Source organism: Quercus suber, unplaced genomic scaffold (assembly GCF_002906115.3).
Source record: "Quercus suber isolate HL8 unplaced genomic scaffold, Cork oak 2.0 scaffold_119, whole genome shotgun sequence".
NCBI lineage: Eukaryota > Viridiplantae > Streptophyta > Magnoliopsida > Fagales > Fagaceae > Quercus > Quercus suber.
In genome coordinates, this window is record NW_027069584.1 from 1,381,202 (window position 1) to 1,396,461 (window position 15,260).

The 15,260-nt window shown below is 36.8% G+C and overlaps 1 protein-coding gene across 1 annotated transcript in view; it reads left to right on the forward strand.

Moving 5' to 3' along the window:
• The window catches only part of LOC112026514 (DNA ligase 4), a 58,052-nt gene that overhangs the window by 14,034 nt on the left and 28,758 nt on the right, over positions 1–15,260 (forward strand). Inside the window, exons 5-14 of the mRNA XM_065775787.1 lie at positions 7,809–7,883; positions 8,103–8,194; positions 8,707–8,778; positions 10,548–10,627; positions 10,744–10,781; positions 10,886–10,892; positions 11,061–11,251; positions 11,337–11,362; positions 14,374–14,447; positions 14,512–14,993. Of these exons, the coding sequence (XP_065631859.1) occupies positions 7,809–7,883; positions 8,103–8,194; positions 8,707–8,778; positions 10,548–10,627; positions 10,744–10,781; positions 10,886–10,892; positions 11,061–11,251; positions 11,337–11,362; positions 14,374–14,447; positions 14,512–14,993 (1,137 nt within the window). The remainder of the gene's footprint in view (positions 1–7,808; positions 7,884–8,102; positions 8,195–8,706; positions 8,779–10,547; positions 10,628–10,743; positions 10,782–10,885; positions 10,893–11,060; positions 11,252–11,336; positions 11,363–14,373; positions 14,448–14,511; positions 14,994–15,260) is intronic.

Genomic DNA, 15,260 nt, shown 5'->3' on the forward strand with positions numbered 1-15,260 from the left:
GAAATGGTTATTATGGTCCATCATTCCTCATGGCTTAATGTGGTGTCTTTGGAGGGAGAGGAATAGCCGTTGTTTCGAAGATTCGGAGAGATCTATTCCAGACCTCAAGCTTTTCTTTTTTAGAACTTTGTTGGATTGGTTGTTTGCTTTGCAAAACAAATCTTTCCCTTCTCTGTTTGTTTTCCTAGATTTTTGCAATTTTTGTGTTTGATCTGTTTGGCTCCCTCTTCACTCCCTGTGTACTAGGGTCTTTCCCTTTTGATATCAATATATCTTATTACTTATCAAAAAAAAAAGAATTTCTAATCTATGAAGAAGAATTTGTTATAAGGGACTCAGATGAGGAAGAAGGCTTGGCTTTGGTCATGAAGAAGACCTTGTTAGCTTTAAGACAGGAGTAGGAGGATTGGTTGGGGAGCAACATTTTTCACAACCCTTGCAATATTGGTGGCAATATTTGTAGCTTGCTTATTGATGGGGGAAGCTGTGAAATTGTGGTCTTTGAAGAAGAAGTTGATAAACTTGGTTTAAAGATTGAAGATCATCCTTACCCCTACAAACTGACATGGCTTAAGACAGGCAATGATATAAGTGTCTCCAAGAGATGCATGGTCTCATTTTCAATTAGAAAGAAGTTCCAAGATTTAGTTTGTTGTGATGTAGGGAAGATGGATGCATGCCATTTGCTGTTGGGAAGACCTTGGTAGTATGATAGGCACACCAACCATGATGGAAGGAAGAACGCCTACTGCCTATACAAGGATGGACAAGGATGGACAACAGTACACCTTACTGCCCATGAAAGAAAAAGTGATTCTTAGAACTCCTACTATGCAGCCTAGTTCTTTGCTTGTTGTTAAGAAATTTGGGTAGGAAACTATAGCAACTGGTGTGGTTTACATGTTATTCATTGCATTAGAGTTAGATGCTATGGTAGTGCCTCGATCTATTAAGGAATTGATCTAGTCATTTGAGGATATCTTCCCTAATGAATTACATACTTAATTGCCTCCCATGAGAGACATTTAGCATGCCGTTGATTTCATTCCAGGTTCTGCATTACCTAACAGGGCTGCCTATAGCATGACTCCAATGGAAAAGGATTAACTTAATAGGCAAGTGCAAGAACTATTGGACAAGTGATACATTAGGCCAAGTATTAGTCTATGTGTTGTACCAACCCGTTTAACCCCTAAGAAGGATGGTAGTTTAGAGCCATTAACAAGATCACAATCAAATCTAGGTTTCCTATACCTAGGCTAGATGATATGCTTGATTGTCTAGCTAGTTCTAAATTTTTTACCAAGATAGATCTTAGAAGTGGCTATCATCAAATTAGGATTAAGCTAGGGGATGAGTGGATGACTGCCTTTAAGACTCATAGTGGGCTATATGAGTGGTTTGTCATGCCCTTTGGTCTTATTAATGCACCACTACTTTCATGAGGGTAATGACTCAAATGTTGCAGCCTTTGCTTGGTGTATGTGTTGTAGTTTACTTTGATGATATCCTGGTACATAGCAGGACTTTGAATCATCATGTAAATCATTTGCAATCTGTGTTTGAGTTACCAAGAAGGGATAAGTTCTATGCAAATAACAAGAAATATACCTTTGCAGTAAGTAAGGTAGGTTTTCTTGGGTATGTGGTGACTGATAAGGGAATTGCAATGGATGAGGGGAAGTTTAAGGCCATTCTATATCGGCCTGTTCCAACATCAGTGTCTAAGGTAAGAAGCTTCCATGGGTTAGCAACATTTTATAGAAGATTTATTAAAGGTTTCAGCATGATTGCAGCACCACTTACTGATTGTCTCAAGCTGTCTACTATTGCATGGGATGAGGCCAAGCAGCAGAGTTTTGAGGCCTTGAAAGCTACCCTTACTATAGCACCAGTATTGCAGGCTTTTGACTTTGAAAAGATATTTGAATTGAATTGTGATGCTTCTGGAGTTGGCATAGGGGGTGTTCTCAGTCAAGAGGGCAAACCAATGGCCTATTTCAGTGAAAAACTCAACTCAACCAAGCTCAAATACTGCACCTTTGATGTGGAATTCTATGCCATAGTACAAGCAATAAAACATTGGGAGTACCATTTGGCTTACAAGGAATTTATACTCCATACTGACCATGAGGCTCTTAAACACCTTAACAGCCAAGCAAACCTCAATTAACGACATGCCAAATGGGTTGTCTACCTACAACAGTTCAACTTTAGTTTAAGATACAAAGCTGGAGTCCTTAATAGAGTTGCAGATGGTCTTAGTAGGAGGTCTTCCTTACTAGTGCAGATGCACAACACAGTTGAGAGCTTCGAGGCATTTAGGGAGCATTATAAAGAAGATTCCAAGCTGTTTTAGATTATGCAGAATTTGCTATAAGGCAATAGAGCTGCTTGTCCTAAATTCAACTTGCAAGATGGCTATTTGGTTAAAGGCTTGCTCCTTTGTATTCCAAAATATTCTCTCAGGCACAAGATTCTTCTTGAAGTGCATAACCAAGGCCATTTTGGGAGAGAGAAGACATTGCATCTCCTACAACAACAATTCTATTGGCCAAGCATGCTTAAGGACGTGGGAAGACTAGTTCAAAGATGCTGGATTGTATCTGCCCCTTCCAGTGCCTAACAAGCCTTGGACCTGCATTAGCATGGACTTTGTGCTTGGATTAACCCCTACTGCTAGAAGATTAGACTCTATTCTAGTGGTAGTGGACAAATTCTCCAAGATGGCCTATTTTGTGGCTTGCAAAAAGACTAATGATGCCTCCAATATTGCTGGTTTATTTTTCAGGGATATTTATAAGTTACATGGAGTTCCAACCAGCATTGTGTCTGATAGGTATGCCAAGTTTCTTGCCCATTTATGGAGAACTTTGTGGAGGAAATTTGGTATTGACTTGCAATACAGAACCAGTTTCCATCCTCAAATGGGTGGGCAGACTGAGGTGGTCAATAGGAGCTTAGGCAACCTCCTAAGGTGTTTTGTAAGGGACAAACCTAAGGAATGGTAGAATGTCTTACCTATGGTAGAGTTTGCCTACAACTCATCTACCAATAGAACAACTCAACATTCTCCCTTTGAGATCGTTTATGGGATGCAACCATCTAGTGTTCTTGACTTGTCAAGCTTACCATTACCCAAGAAGGAGCATCTGAAAGCCATTGAATTAGCTGACTTCATACAACAGCTACATGTAGATATTAAGAAGAAAATAGAGGCCAGTAATGCTAAGTACAAGGCATATGTTGACAAGAAGAAAAGGCAAGTGATTTCAAGGAAGGTGACATAGTATGAGTGATCCTGACCAAGGAGAGGAACCTTGTTGGACCTTATATTAAGTTGCAACAAAAGAAGATTGGTTCTTGTCCTATACTACATAAGATCAATGACAATGCCTACCAAGTCAAGCTACTTGATCATCTACGCATTTCTAACAGTTTCAATGTACATCACTTGCTGCCCTATCATGCACCAGATCAGCTTACAACTAGCCACACTTGAGGACAAGTGTGTTCTAGAGAGGGATAGTTTGGATGCAGTTCATTTTTAAAGCTAGCTGTTACTAGTACATATGTTTGTATGATAGATAGTTTCTTTTACTTTTGATAGCCTTTATCACTTGTAACATAAAGTTAATTAACTGATAGGTTGTTAGTGATAAGTGCAATAGCCTGTTAGTTAGTTAGAGAAGTTTGTTAGGGTCTGGCCAATCACGTGGCAGCCACATTAGGGGTTCTTGTAGCTAACTCAGCAGCTTGCTTATGTAATTATAAATAAGCAAGGCTGCCTTCATTGTAACTAGTTGAATTTGAATCCAAGAAATCTCTACCTATGAGGTATTATTCCAAGAGTGTGTCACCCAAGTATATACTAGGGACAAGAACAATCAAAAACACAAATTACAAGAATGATTGTCTACTAAAGACAACCAATCCAATAAGGTTTTGAAGAAGAAGAGTTTAAGATCAGGAATTTTCCTTTTTGAAATCTGGTTATTTCTTTCCCCACAAATACACCGCATCAAGCAACGAGGAATAACCATCCATATAGCACCATTCCGATATCGCCCAAACTTCCCTTGCCAACAAGCTAAAAGTTCAGCCACCTTCTTTGGCATAACCCAACAAATACCAAAGAAGGAGAACGCCATAGCCCACAAGGGATATCTCTCTCCCTTGGAGAGGAATTTGGTGTGCCAAAGCCCGAAAGCGGTACCGGCTTTCTTTGTGTGGGGAAATATTTTGACTAATGATAATGTTAGAAAGAAAGGAATCTTAGAGCAGGTTGGTGTGGGGATTTGGATTATTTGTTACTTCATTGGGAGTTTTGTTTTTTGGTTTTTTTTTTTTGTTTTTTCTCTTTGGAGTTCAGTGATGTCGCATAGAGTATTTAATGTACTTGCTGGTTGGTGGAATTGGTTTGGTAAATGTTTGACGTAGGACAACTAGAACAAAACTGAAACAATGGAAAACTAAAAGATATGACCTAGGTGTCAGCACCTAGGCCTTGCTTGGAGTCAGTACCAAGCGAGGAAACCGCTAGGAGTCAGCACCTAGGGTAGACCTGGAGTCAGCACCAGACCAAAAAAAGACCAAACGACCATTTTTTTCATTCATCAAAATATCAATTATCTCCTCAAGGAATACAATAGATTGCTTATAAAGAATTACTAAATCCTAGTTCTAATTGGCTAGGAAATCCTAATGGCCTTATTACAAAAATAACTTTACTTCTAAATTAAAATACTAAAAGCCCAATAAACTACTAGGACCTAAAACATAAAAATACAATTGACTTGCAAACATAAATAATATTAAATAATAATTTTCTTGCATCTCTCGCATCATTCTCCTCTGGTTGGAGAAAACTCGACCTCGAGTTTTAAAGCATTGAAGGATTAGGATGCTGACAAATAATACTTGCTTCAAGTCTGAAATCACCTTAGGGAGCACAAGAAAAAGAAAAAACCTTGAATTCCACTACATCAAACTCATTCGGAATAACAAAATCAATGTGGAATCAGTATAATCTCTTTTTGAACCTTATGAACCATAGGAAGCACTGTGGTTTTAACCTCTTCGACTTCACCAAGATGTAGATCTTCAAGGACTGTGGAGGGTTGATTAGAAGCACATTTAACAACTTCAATTTTCACATCATGTGCACCCTCTAACATAATACACTCTTTAGGCACCATCTCTTCACCTTGTTGCTCTTCAATAAATTCATTTCCTTGTACGCATGTTAAAGCAACACTCGTCGAGGCATGTACGTCTGTGTCAACATTAGGCTTTGGTGTTGCTAGAGGATTCTCTACGACTAAGACATCATCATCAATGTTGTCTTCTGTTGGGGCAGCAATAAGTTTATTGTGATTAAGTATCCTTAGTTTCCCAATTGAATCGGATTGAATCTTCTTTTGCTTCATTTGAGCAATCATGTCTTGAACATCCTTCATGAGTTTTATAGATAATTCCTTGATAGATTGTTCAAAAGTGCACTAAGGACATGAAATGGTATGAGGATGAGGATTCATCATAGTTGCTTCAATTTGAAAAGTACCACATTGAGATTGGGGTAGATACTTAGCTCGATAGTATGGTGATAAATACTCATCACAAAGCTTTTTTTTCATATCTTCCCACACATTGATGGCAGGTCCATAATTCATATAGCGGAAATATTCAAGTTTCTCCCAAAACCTTTGTGCGTTACCTCTTAACTTCAACTTGGCATATCTAACCTTTTTGTTATTTGCAAAATTTGCTTGCTCAAAGAATTGCTCCATCCCATTCATCCAGTTGACAAAATCTTGTGGATAAGTATCATCACCATCAAAATAAGGTGCTTCTAATATTACCATGATTCTCTAAAATAGTACTACAACAAATAGTTGCTGTGAATTTCTCTGGACAAATTGTTGGAATGGGCTTCTAAGACTGCTCTTCCAAATAGATGCTGGCTTCAAGTGAATGGATCTCACTTGGACAAGTGGGCCTGTGGGTGAATAACTTAAAGCCCAATACATACAATGGGCTGTCACAGTAACATTTTTTTTTTTTTTTTGCAAAATAAGAAAATACATTGTGCGATGGACTTAAAACATTACAGACTTTTAAGACACTTAAACGACTTACTCTAAAAGGAGCTCAACCCACGGACTAAAAAGAAAGACTCCAGAAACTAAAAGAGACCAGCGATGGGCTTGCGGTGCTAGGGACCAGCGACTGTGGCGGCGTGACAACAGGGAAGGCAGTGGTGGCACGACAACAGGGAAGGCAGCGGTGGCATGATACATGGAGGAGTCGTGATGATGGTGTCGGCGGCGGTGGCTGATGTGTGTGTTGATAGTGTCGGTGGCGGTAGCTGGTGGGTCGGCAGCAACTAAGTGCTAATCTGTGGGTTTCGGCGACTGGTGGGTCAATATCAGCGGTGGTTGGTCGAGGTTGCCAATGGGTCTCAATGTGGGTCTCTTCTCTCTTTGTGGTTATAAGGGATTTGGAGACTTGATTATGGGTTCTGGGCTAGAGTTTTTTTGGTTGGCTTCAAAATCTGGGATTTTTTTTTTTTTTTTTTTCTTTGGGTGATATTTTCTGGCTCTTCCTGCGGTGATGCTTCAACAGATCGATGTTTGTTCTGATATCAAATATGACGCAGGACAACTAGAACAAAAATGAAACAATGGAAAAATAAAAGATATGACCTAGGAGTCAGCACCTAGGCCTTGCTCGGAGTTAGCATTAAGCGAGGAAACCACTAGGAGTCAGCATCTAGGATAGACCTGGAGTCAGCACCAGACCAAAGAAAGACCAAACGGCCATTTTTTTCATTCATCAAAATATCAACTATCTCCTCAAGGAGTACAATAGATTGCTTATAAAGAATTACTAAACCCTAGTTCTAATTGGTTAGGAAACCCTAATTGCCTTATTACAAAAATAACCTTACTTCTAAATTAAAATACTAAAAGCCCAATAAACTACTAGGACCTAAAACATAAAAATACAATTGACTTGCAAACATAAATAATATTAAATAATAATTTTCTTGCATCTCCCGCATCAATGTTTGTCTGCGGTGTGGAATTTTGCTCCCTTGTTTTATGATTTGGCAGTAGCGGAATTCCTATACTTTTGAAGATGTATAGTTGAGGGCCTTGCGGCTTTTTTTTTATTACTCTTTGAATGGTCAACTGTCTTGGGTCTAAGTGATAGTGGTACTATCATTGAGTTCACTAATTTGATATCCTTTACTTGTAAGATTATTTGGAAACAATTCCTTAGACTATCTTGTGCTTGGCAAAATCATTTATTAATCAAAAACAAAAAATCACACCTCATAGGCATTGGTGCTCCTTGATTCTCCGCTCATATATACATTAAATCAGTAATGCAACTTATGTCTATCCACAAGCTAATGTAATTGAGTTTTAAGTTTTAACAAAATTGGTTCTGGTGATTCACTTTTAAATTTTTTTTTTTAGTAGTTTTAGTTTTCTAAATTATGTCGTATGATGTTTTAAATCTCTTGGGATTGTAACTTTCACTATTCTGTTGAGATTTTATTCTATTGTGTTGAAAAATCTCTGTGAAATTATATTGAAAATTTCATTATGACAGCTACCTGCAACTGTTTCTTTTAGGCAGAAACAGTTGAAGGTAGATCAGGTGCAGTCACTGACTAACAAGATATATAGTTTGTTGCTTCATAGATTATTTAGAGCAATTCTACTTCAATAGTGCCTTCTATGTTCTTATTATTTGGAGTTGGTAATCATTAGGACATTTTTGTTGACATCTTTTTGCAGGACATTGAAATTGGAAAAGCTGTGCGCCCTCAACTAGCTAAGAGAGTTACTGATACTACGGCTGCATGGAAAGAGGTGTTGTTTCAACAAATATTTAACTATCTTTATCACTTATGTTTAAAGTGTAATTTTCCATATTCAGCTAGGAGGCCTTGACATTCAAAAATAACTAAGGGCTCTAGTATTGCAAACATTCTTTGTTCCCTCAAACCAAGGTTCATGACTCCAATATTGTTTTCTTCATCAATTCAATATCTTACCCCCTAATTTGATAACATTTTCCCATTTGTTTAGCTCCATGGGAAAGAAGTGGTTGTTGAGTGCAAATTTGATGGTGATCGCATCCAAATTCATAAGAATGGAACTGAGATACATTTCTTCTCAAGGTAGGTGCACACCCATACCTTATCACCAATTTCTTTGGTTTATTAAATTTAGTGTTTGTTTGGGAACAGTTTATTTAGTTGAATTTGAAAACTTTTTGTTGAAAGTATTGTAGATAAAGCTAAAAGGTAGTTGAAATAGTACAGTGAGACCCATGAATAGTACTAAAAAGTGCAATGAGACCCATGAATTGTAGCAAAATAAGCTGAATAGTAAAAAAAGCTAGCTTTTTAAGCCAATGCCAAACACATGCTTAAGCTTCCAACCTTTATCCTGGCGATGCTTTTGTTTTGTTAATTTCCTTTAAACTTTTAAATGTTTTTGTACCTAAGTTTTAAATTTAAATTTTACTATTTAGCTAATTGACCACAAAATTAGGGAATCTTTTTAACATGAAATTAAGCAAGGCTTGGGCCATCTTATCCAAGTGATTTGAAAATTAAGTTTTTGAAATTCCTAAAACTTTATGTTCTTTGGTCTTGGTATGATTCAAAAGGTTGTTTCTTTTCTGCAGGAACTTTCTTGATCACTCTGAATATGGACATGGGATGTCAGACATTATCGTACAAAATGTTTTGGTTGATAGGTAAATATTCATGTCAAGTTGTCATTTCAAATTTCGTGTTATGTCAGTCTGGTTTTTCTTATATTTTCCTATATTTGTCTTCTAATTCTTAGATATAACCTACCCAATAAGCTTGTAGCTCAAATGCCATGTCCTTTATCTGAAAGATTAGGGTGGAAGGTGAAGTCTTGAGTTCAAGACTATTGGAATGCTTGTGTAGCTTATCTATAAAAAAAAAATCTTGCATTTTACCTACATTGGGTATGAAGCAGTTAAGTTATTTGTTAGAACAAATACTGAGAGATGAACTGAAGGGGACAATCTTCCCAGCAAAATCAACTGGCCTCCTTTAGAAAAGTAAAGCGTCTTCCGACCTACCAACCGGTGTTCAAACTTCTCCAATATAGGATTCCAAATAGTTGTCGATTTGTACTAGGCCCCTAAAGGCATACCAAGGTATGACACAGGCAAACCCCCTACCTTGCAGCCCAAAATATCCGCCAAGGCATTCACATCCTCCACATCCCCATAGGAACTATCTCACTTATACCCACCCACATTGACCCTTAAAACCTGTCGCAGCATTAAAACAAGTCAACAACATTCAAATATGGAGGATCTACTTGATACTAGCATGGCAAAAGAATATTGTATCATCTGCAAACAACAACTAAGATACATAACCCATCTCCTCCCACATCATCTGCCCTGAATCCTTTTATAATGCCAGCCCCCTCATTATTCTAAGCATCCTACTAAGCACCTCCATCATCAAAAGGAAGAGCAAGGGGGATAAAGGATCCCCTTGCCTTAAACTCCTCGATCCACCAAAAAAACTAGCTAGAGATCCATTAATTAAACAGCAAATTGTACCATAGAAATACAAGTATCTATCCAAAGATTGAATGAGGGTGTTTATAACAAATGGAAAGATAAGAAAGAAGACATTCATGCAAAGGTAGGGTTGGCACTAAAGAATTATCAGCCCACAAATGGAAAGTGGTCATTGAAGCTCCTTACATATAGGACTTACCCAACATCTGTGATGGCCTCAACTCTAATTTTATCATATTCTGCATGCAAATTACATTTACTGGGACAAACAATTTGGTATATGGAGCTCCATATGTATATCCAAATGGATAGTGGTAGAAGAGTGCATATATTGGCCATTCATGCTGATTGCAAAATATGATTTTTGGCTTAGTAAATGACAAATGAACTGATTTTCCCACCCCTTTGATTTTTTTTTTTTTAATTGGTAAGTTACACATGTACTTCCCTTGTTAGTTGGCTATATCAGAGTGTAGCTTAAAGGTACATGCCAGATATAAATGGATATGTATTCATTCACTTTCAAAAAGGGTGCGTGGTCAAGAAACCAAGTAATTTTTATTTTTATTTTTTGGGATGAGTAAACCCGGTAGATTTTCTTCTAAAAGAAAGAAGATTGTGATCTGTAGTGATGCAGTGTAATATCTGTCTGGCATTCTAAGTTGAACTTGAACCTTGATTAACATGAAAGAATTAAGCAGTGATAACATTTTAGAGTTAAGAGTTTTAGTTTCAACCAATAAAAAAAGGCTTCAGTTCATATCACAATGTCAGTTTTCTATCCTCAATCTGAAGGACAGTGAAGTTTTCCATCTTCAGTATGCATTTAATGCTTGTATCAGACAAATCCTTAGATTACACAATGTGCTTGGTGTGAAAAACATTTAGACTTTGTCATGCATAAAACAGTTTTGAATCTCTTACCTTGCTAATTTTCTTCTTGTAATGTTGTTTAGATGTATACTGGATGGTGAAATGTTAGTCTGGGATACATCTTTGAATCGTTTTGCTGAGTTTGGCTCAAATCAGGAAATAGGTTTGTGCGCCACTTTGATTTGATTGCCTCTTTTTGCCTTTTCATGTATAGTATCATCAACATTTGTAAGTAGTTTTATTTTATTTATTTATATCTTTATTTTCTCTTTTTTATAGCCAAGACAGTGAAGGATGGACTGGACAGTGATCGACAGGTTTTCTTTTTTGACTTTTCCTGATTTTTATTTTGGAACTTTATAAGCAGAAACTCTTTTCTTTTTTTCTTATTTGTTTTGATATTTTCTTTTTCCTGATGCAGTTGTGCTGTATCCTTTCTGTGCCTGACTTCACAGTTGAGGTCTGGTCTCTAGTTCAGGGACTCTAATAAGATTTTGATGGTGAACATACTTTGTATGTCTCTGTATATTTGTAAATTGAACTTGCATGTAATTGGTTAAAGTTTCTTTTGTTTGTCTTGACATGAGGTTGGCTAGATGTTGCGTTTGATATTCTTTATGTGGGGGATACCAGCGTAATTCACCAAAGCTTGAAAGAACGGCATGAGCTTCTACAGAAAGTTGTGAAGCCTTTGAAGGGTCGTTTGGAGATCTTAGTACCTAATGGTGGTCTTGATCTTAATACTCACTGCCTTTCTGGTAAAAAGTTGTACTTGAGATTCGTGTTTTAATAAATATTATCGAACATAGTACAAACTAATTCTCATGCATGAATGCTTATTCATCGTTGATTATGATATGTTGTTTTACTAGGTAGATTTGGTGGTCTTGTCTTCTTGGTACTATTATATGAGTAAATGTTTTACTCTTAAGAGCTGAATAGTTTTTGTTGAGATAATTGTATGCTTGGATTGATACTTTTGGCAGCTTTCCTTCTTTTTATTATTATTATTAATTTTTTTATGACAACAACAACAACAACCACAACAAAGCCTTTGTCCCAAATTTTTTGATAAGTAAAAATAATTTTATTCAAAAAGGTGATAGATCAAATTGCACTATGCAACTTGAGCTACTCCCAAAGAATTACAATCTCAAGCTCAAAAGATCTACTAAATTTAGAAAGAAGATGAAGGGATGCTGCCTAGGCCTAGCATTGTCATCCTCTCATATGGAGATTGCAACATCCTTTGCCTAATTACATTTATAGGCAGGCTGTTCAACCCCATCAAAAGTTTTACTGACCATTTGTCTCCAGATGGTCCACCGCATGCACAGTCCCACTCTGCGACAACTGAATAATGGTTTTTGCATGACCTAAGAAACCTCAAAAAGAGTAAACACAAATAATCATTAGTCACTCACCACTAAGCAATGCATACTCTTACACACGTAGCACCAATTATTATTCATAAGGGATCTTTTTTTGACGATTATCCATTGTTAACATGTTGACTCTTGTTGCAGTCTAAGCAAGAAAAGTGATGTTGTGAGCTATTTTTACATTCCAAACATTCATCCAAGGGAATGGACTCCTGTAGATTTTATAAGAAGCTCATAAAAAGAGCACATGTCAAACTTGCCCCACTTTTAGTTAAACTTTATAAAGCCTGATCTTCAGCTTGGCCTTGAGGAGAATGAGAGTACAATAAATAAACTAAACTATCCACTGCTTCTAACTCCCTATCTTGAAAAGATCAACAAAAAAGTGGATTCCAACTCTGTTCACCATTCAAATAAGAGGCAATGGTAGCATTCATATCCACTTCCAACTGAAACAAACAAGGAAGCCTGTTTGTAGGACAGGAGACACCACACCATGGATTGTGTCAAAAGACACAAAACCTGACCCTAGTGTCATCCCTAAGTGAAAATTTGAGAAATTTGTGAAAACATCCCACCCTCATCACTGGAAATGTACCATACGTAGAGAACAATCAAGATCCCAAATTACAACGATCCAACATGTGTACTATAGGTTAAAAGTACTTGGATTCCAAATTTCCTGTCCAACTTCCTTCAATGGTGAGCAAACTACCATATGAAAATTCTTTTCACTCCATTCTGCCCCACAAAAAGTAAAGAGTGACATAAGGTAAGTACAGAGAGATGATAAAGTACTTTTGATAGGAGTGATCCTACACCCTTCTGAGAGAGAGGAGTTTTTTCCATCATGCACACCTCCTCTCCATTTCTCAATAGTTGTATTGCATACTGCTTGAGCCTAAAGAAGATCCCAAAGGCAATTGAAGATATTGGAATATGACTGTTGAGAGAATGGTAAAAGAACCGCATATTGGATTAAATGGTAAAAGAACCACTTTTTGGATTCCAAATGGTAAAAGAACCACTTCTGTTTCCTTCAATTGTGCTAGGCTGCTAGCCTTTATATCTTAGATTTTAGACCCTCCTTCATTCGATCATCTCTGGATCTGCTTATTGTCTAACTCCTTAGCTCTTCCAACGTATGTTTCTTTTTAGCTCCCTCATTGCCAAAAACATCTCTATTCCATGCTCACAAGTCATCCTTAGGAGCCCATAGTTTTTTAGTCATCCTCCCACCATGTTTGGACTTGTTCAAGGAAACTTCCAGCTTTCAGCCACATATTTTAACCCACATATTTTAACGTGGAACCTTTTTAGAATTTTTGGATATTTTGAATTAAAATTGTAATTCTTTAGGACTAGTTGGAAACACCTTTTTATCTGGACTATCTTCTTCTTTAATAAATTATTTTACTTAAAAAAAGAAAGAAAGAATGAAAGAGCTGAATAATGTACATCCCTAGTGTATCTGAGAATTTTGATTAATACAATTTTATTATTTAAAAAAAAGAAAAAATTTAAGAGCTCATTTTCTGTCCAATCTAAGCTATTATTTTTAATTATGGGTGCCAATTAAATGGTTCAAATGGCTCTTCTCTTTCCTTGTAAGAACCTAGGTGATTCAGGAGGCAATGGGAAGACAGATTTATTATATTTTATTTGATTTTACGTATCAAGGGAAATTTTGTAATTTCATAATATTTTGGAATGGGCTGTGCTAATAGTCCATTAGATCTTCTTTTGGGTTTATATTTTAAGTTTGATTATTTAGTTGTGCTTAGTAGTAGAAGCCTAAGGAGTCCAAGTCCAAGTCTTTTTAGAGGGCGTTTGGTTCACTATGATGTTACATTACGCCATAATATTACGTTATTATAATCGTACATTAATGTAATCTCAATACAAGAATACAATAGTACATTATATAGGAAGGTGATAAGATTGAGATGATGTGATATATTTTGTAATTTTAAATTATGGTAATGTTATAAAAAATAAAATAAACCAAAAACCTTAATGTCACATTATCGTAATGTGCATCATATCAAGAGCACATCACAGCAAACTAAACGCCCTCTTAGGGTTTTAAGAAATCCTAGTTCAACTAGGATTAGGTTTTAAACTTCTATATAAAGAGTTGTAATGCTTTCTATTCAAATGACGAATGTTTTTAGAATTTAAGAGCTAGGAAGATTTCTTTATGGTTTGTGTGTTGCAACCTTATCCGAGGTGTGACACTTAGTGAGTCTAGGTGTGATGCCTAGAATTTACGTATTTTCTTTAATTTTACTATTCACGGTTACTATTCACATCACTGTTCACAGCAACTAAAATCTTGATTTTTACCTTTGTTTTCATTCCCAAACCCTACTAAACCTTGTCCCCTTTGGAAACCCTATAATCCCTATTATTTTCTAGCCTATTCCCCACCAAAACCTAACCCTAATTCTTCAAAACCCAATCTATGCAGATCTGCTCCCAAGAGTTATAAATCAGGTTTTGGTTGTTCCTCCTTGTCCTTCATCAGTTTGGTATCAGAGCAGGGATTTTATATCATGTCTACACGATTAGGGAGATCGTTTAGGGAGAAATTGGGTGATGGTGAGTGCGATGATTTTAATCTTGGCTCAACTCAATGAATATAACCTTCGATTGAATGATTTAGAGAGTCGAATTTCCAAACCTTATGATCAAGAAGTTGTTGGTACAGAAGGGGAAACATTCGGACCCAATAAGGGTGAGAATAGTAAGATTGAAGAGGAACAAGCAGAAAATGAGCGTGTCAACACCAATCAAGGGTCTAAATTGAATGGGTATCGTACCCAAGGAGTACCACAAGATCAAATTCTTGAGTGGACTAGAGATATTTTAGAAAGAAGGCAATATGAACCTTATGATACAACTGGTGATATCACAAAGGTGGGGATGGGAGTTCCATATTTTGAAGGAAGGGTTGATCCCACATTATTCTCAAATTGGATTGCTTCTATTGAGGAGTATTTTGATTGGTATGATATGGTGGACGATAGGGGAGTAAGGTTTGCTAAGATGAAGCTTGTAGGCTTGGCAAAAGTGTGGTGGTCTGATGTCGAAAACAATATAAGGAGAATAGTCCAACTGCCCATAGGCACATGGCAAGAGATGAAGGTTAAGCTTCGAGAAAAATATATGCCTTCTAATTATTGAGATAAGTTGTGTGAACAACTTTCTAACTTGAAGCAGGGCAGCATGTCAGTAGTTGAGTATATGCAGAAATTTGATGACTTAAGACTAGGAGTCAGGTAGCCGAAGAGACTTGTCAAACTCTAGCTCGATTCAAAACTGGTTTGAGGGTTGATATACAAAGAGAGATGCTTAGACAACCTGTCTATAATGTGGAACATGCATTCCAAGTGGCCCTAGACATGGAGGAAT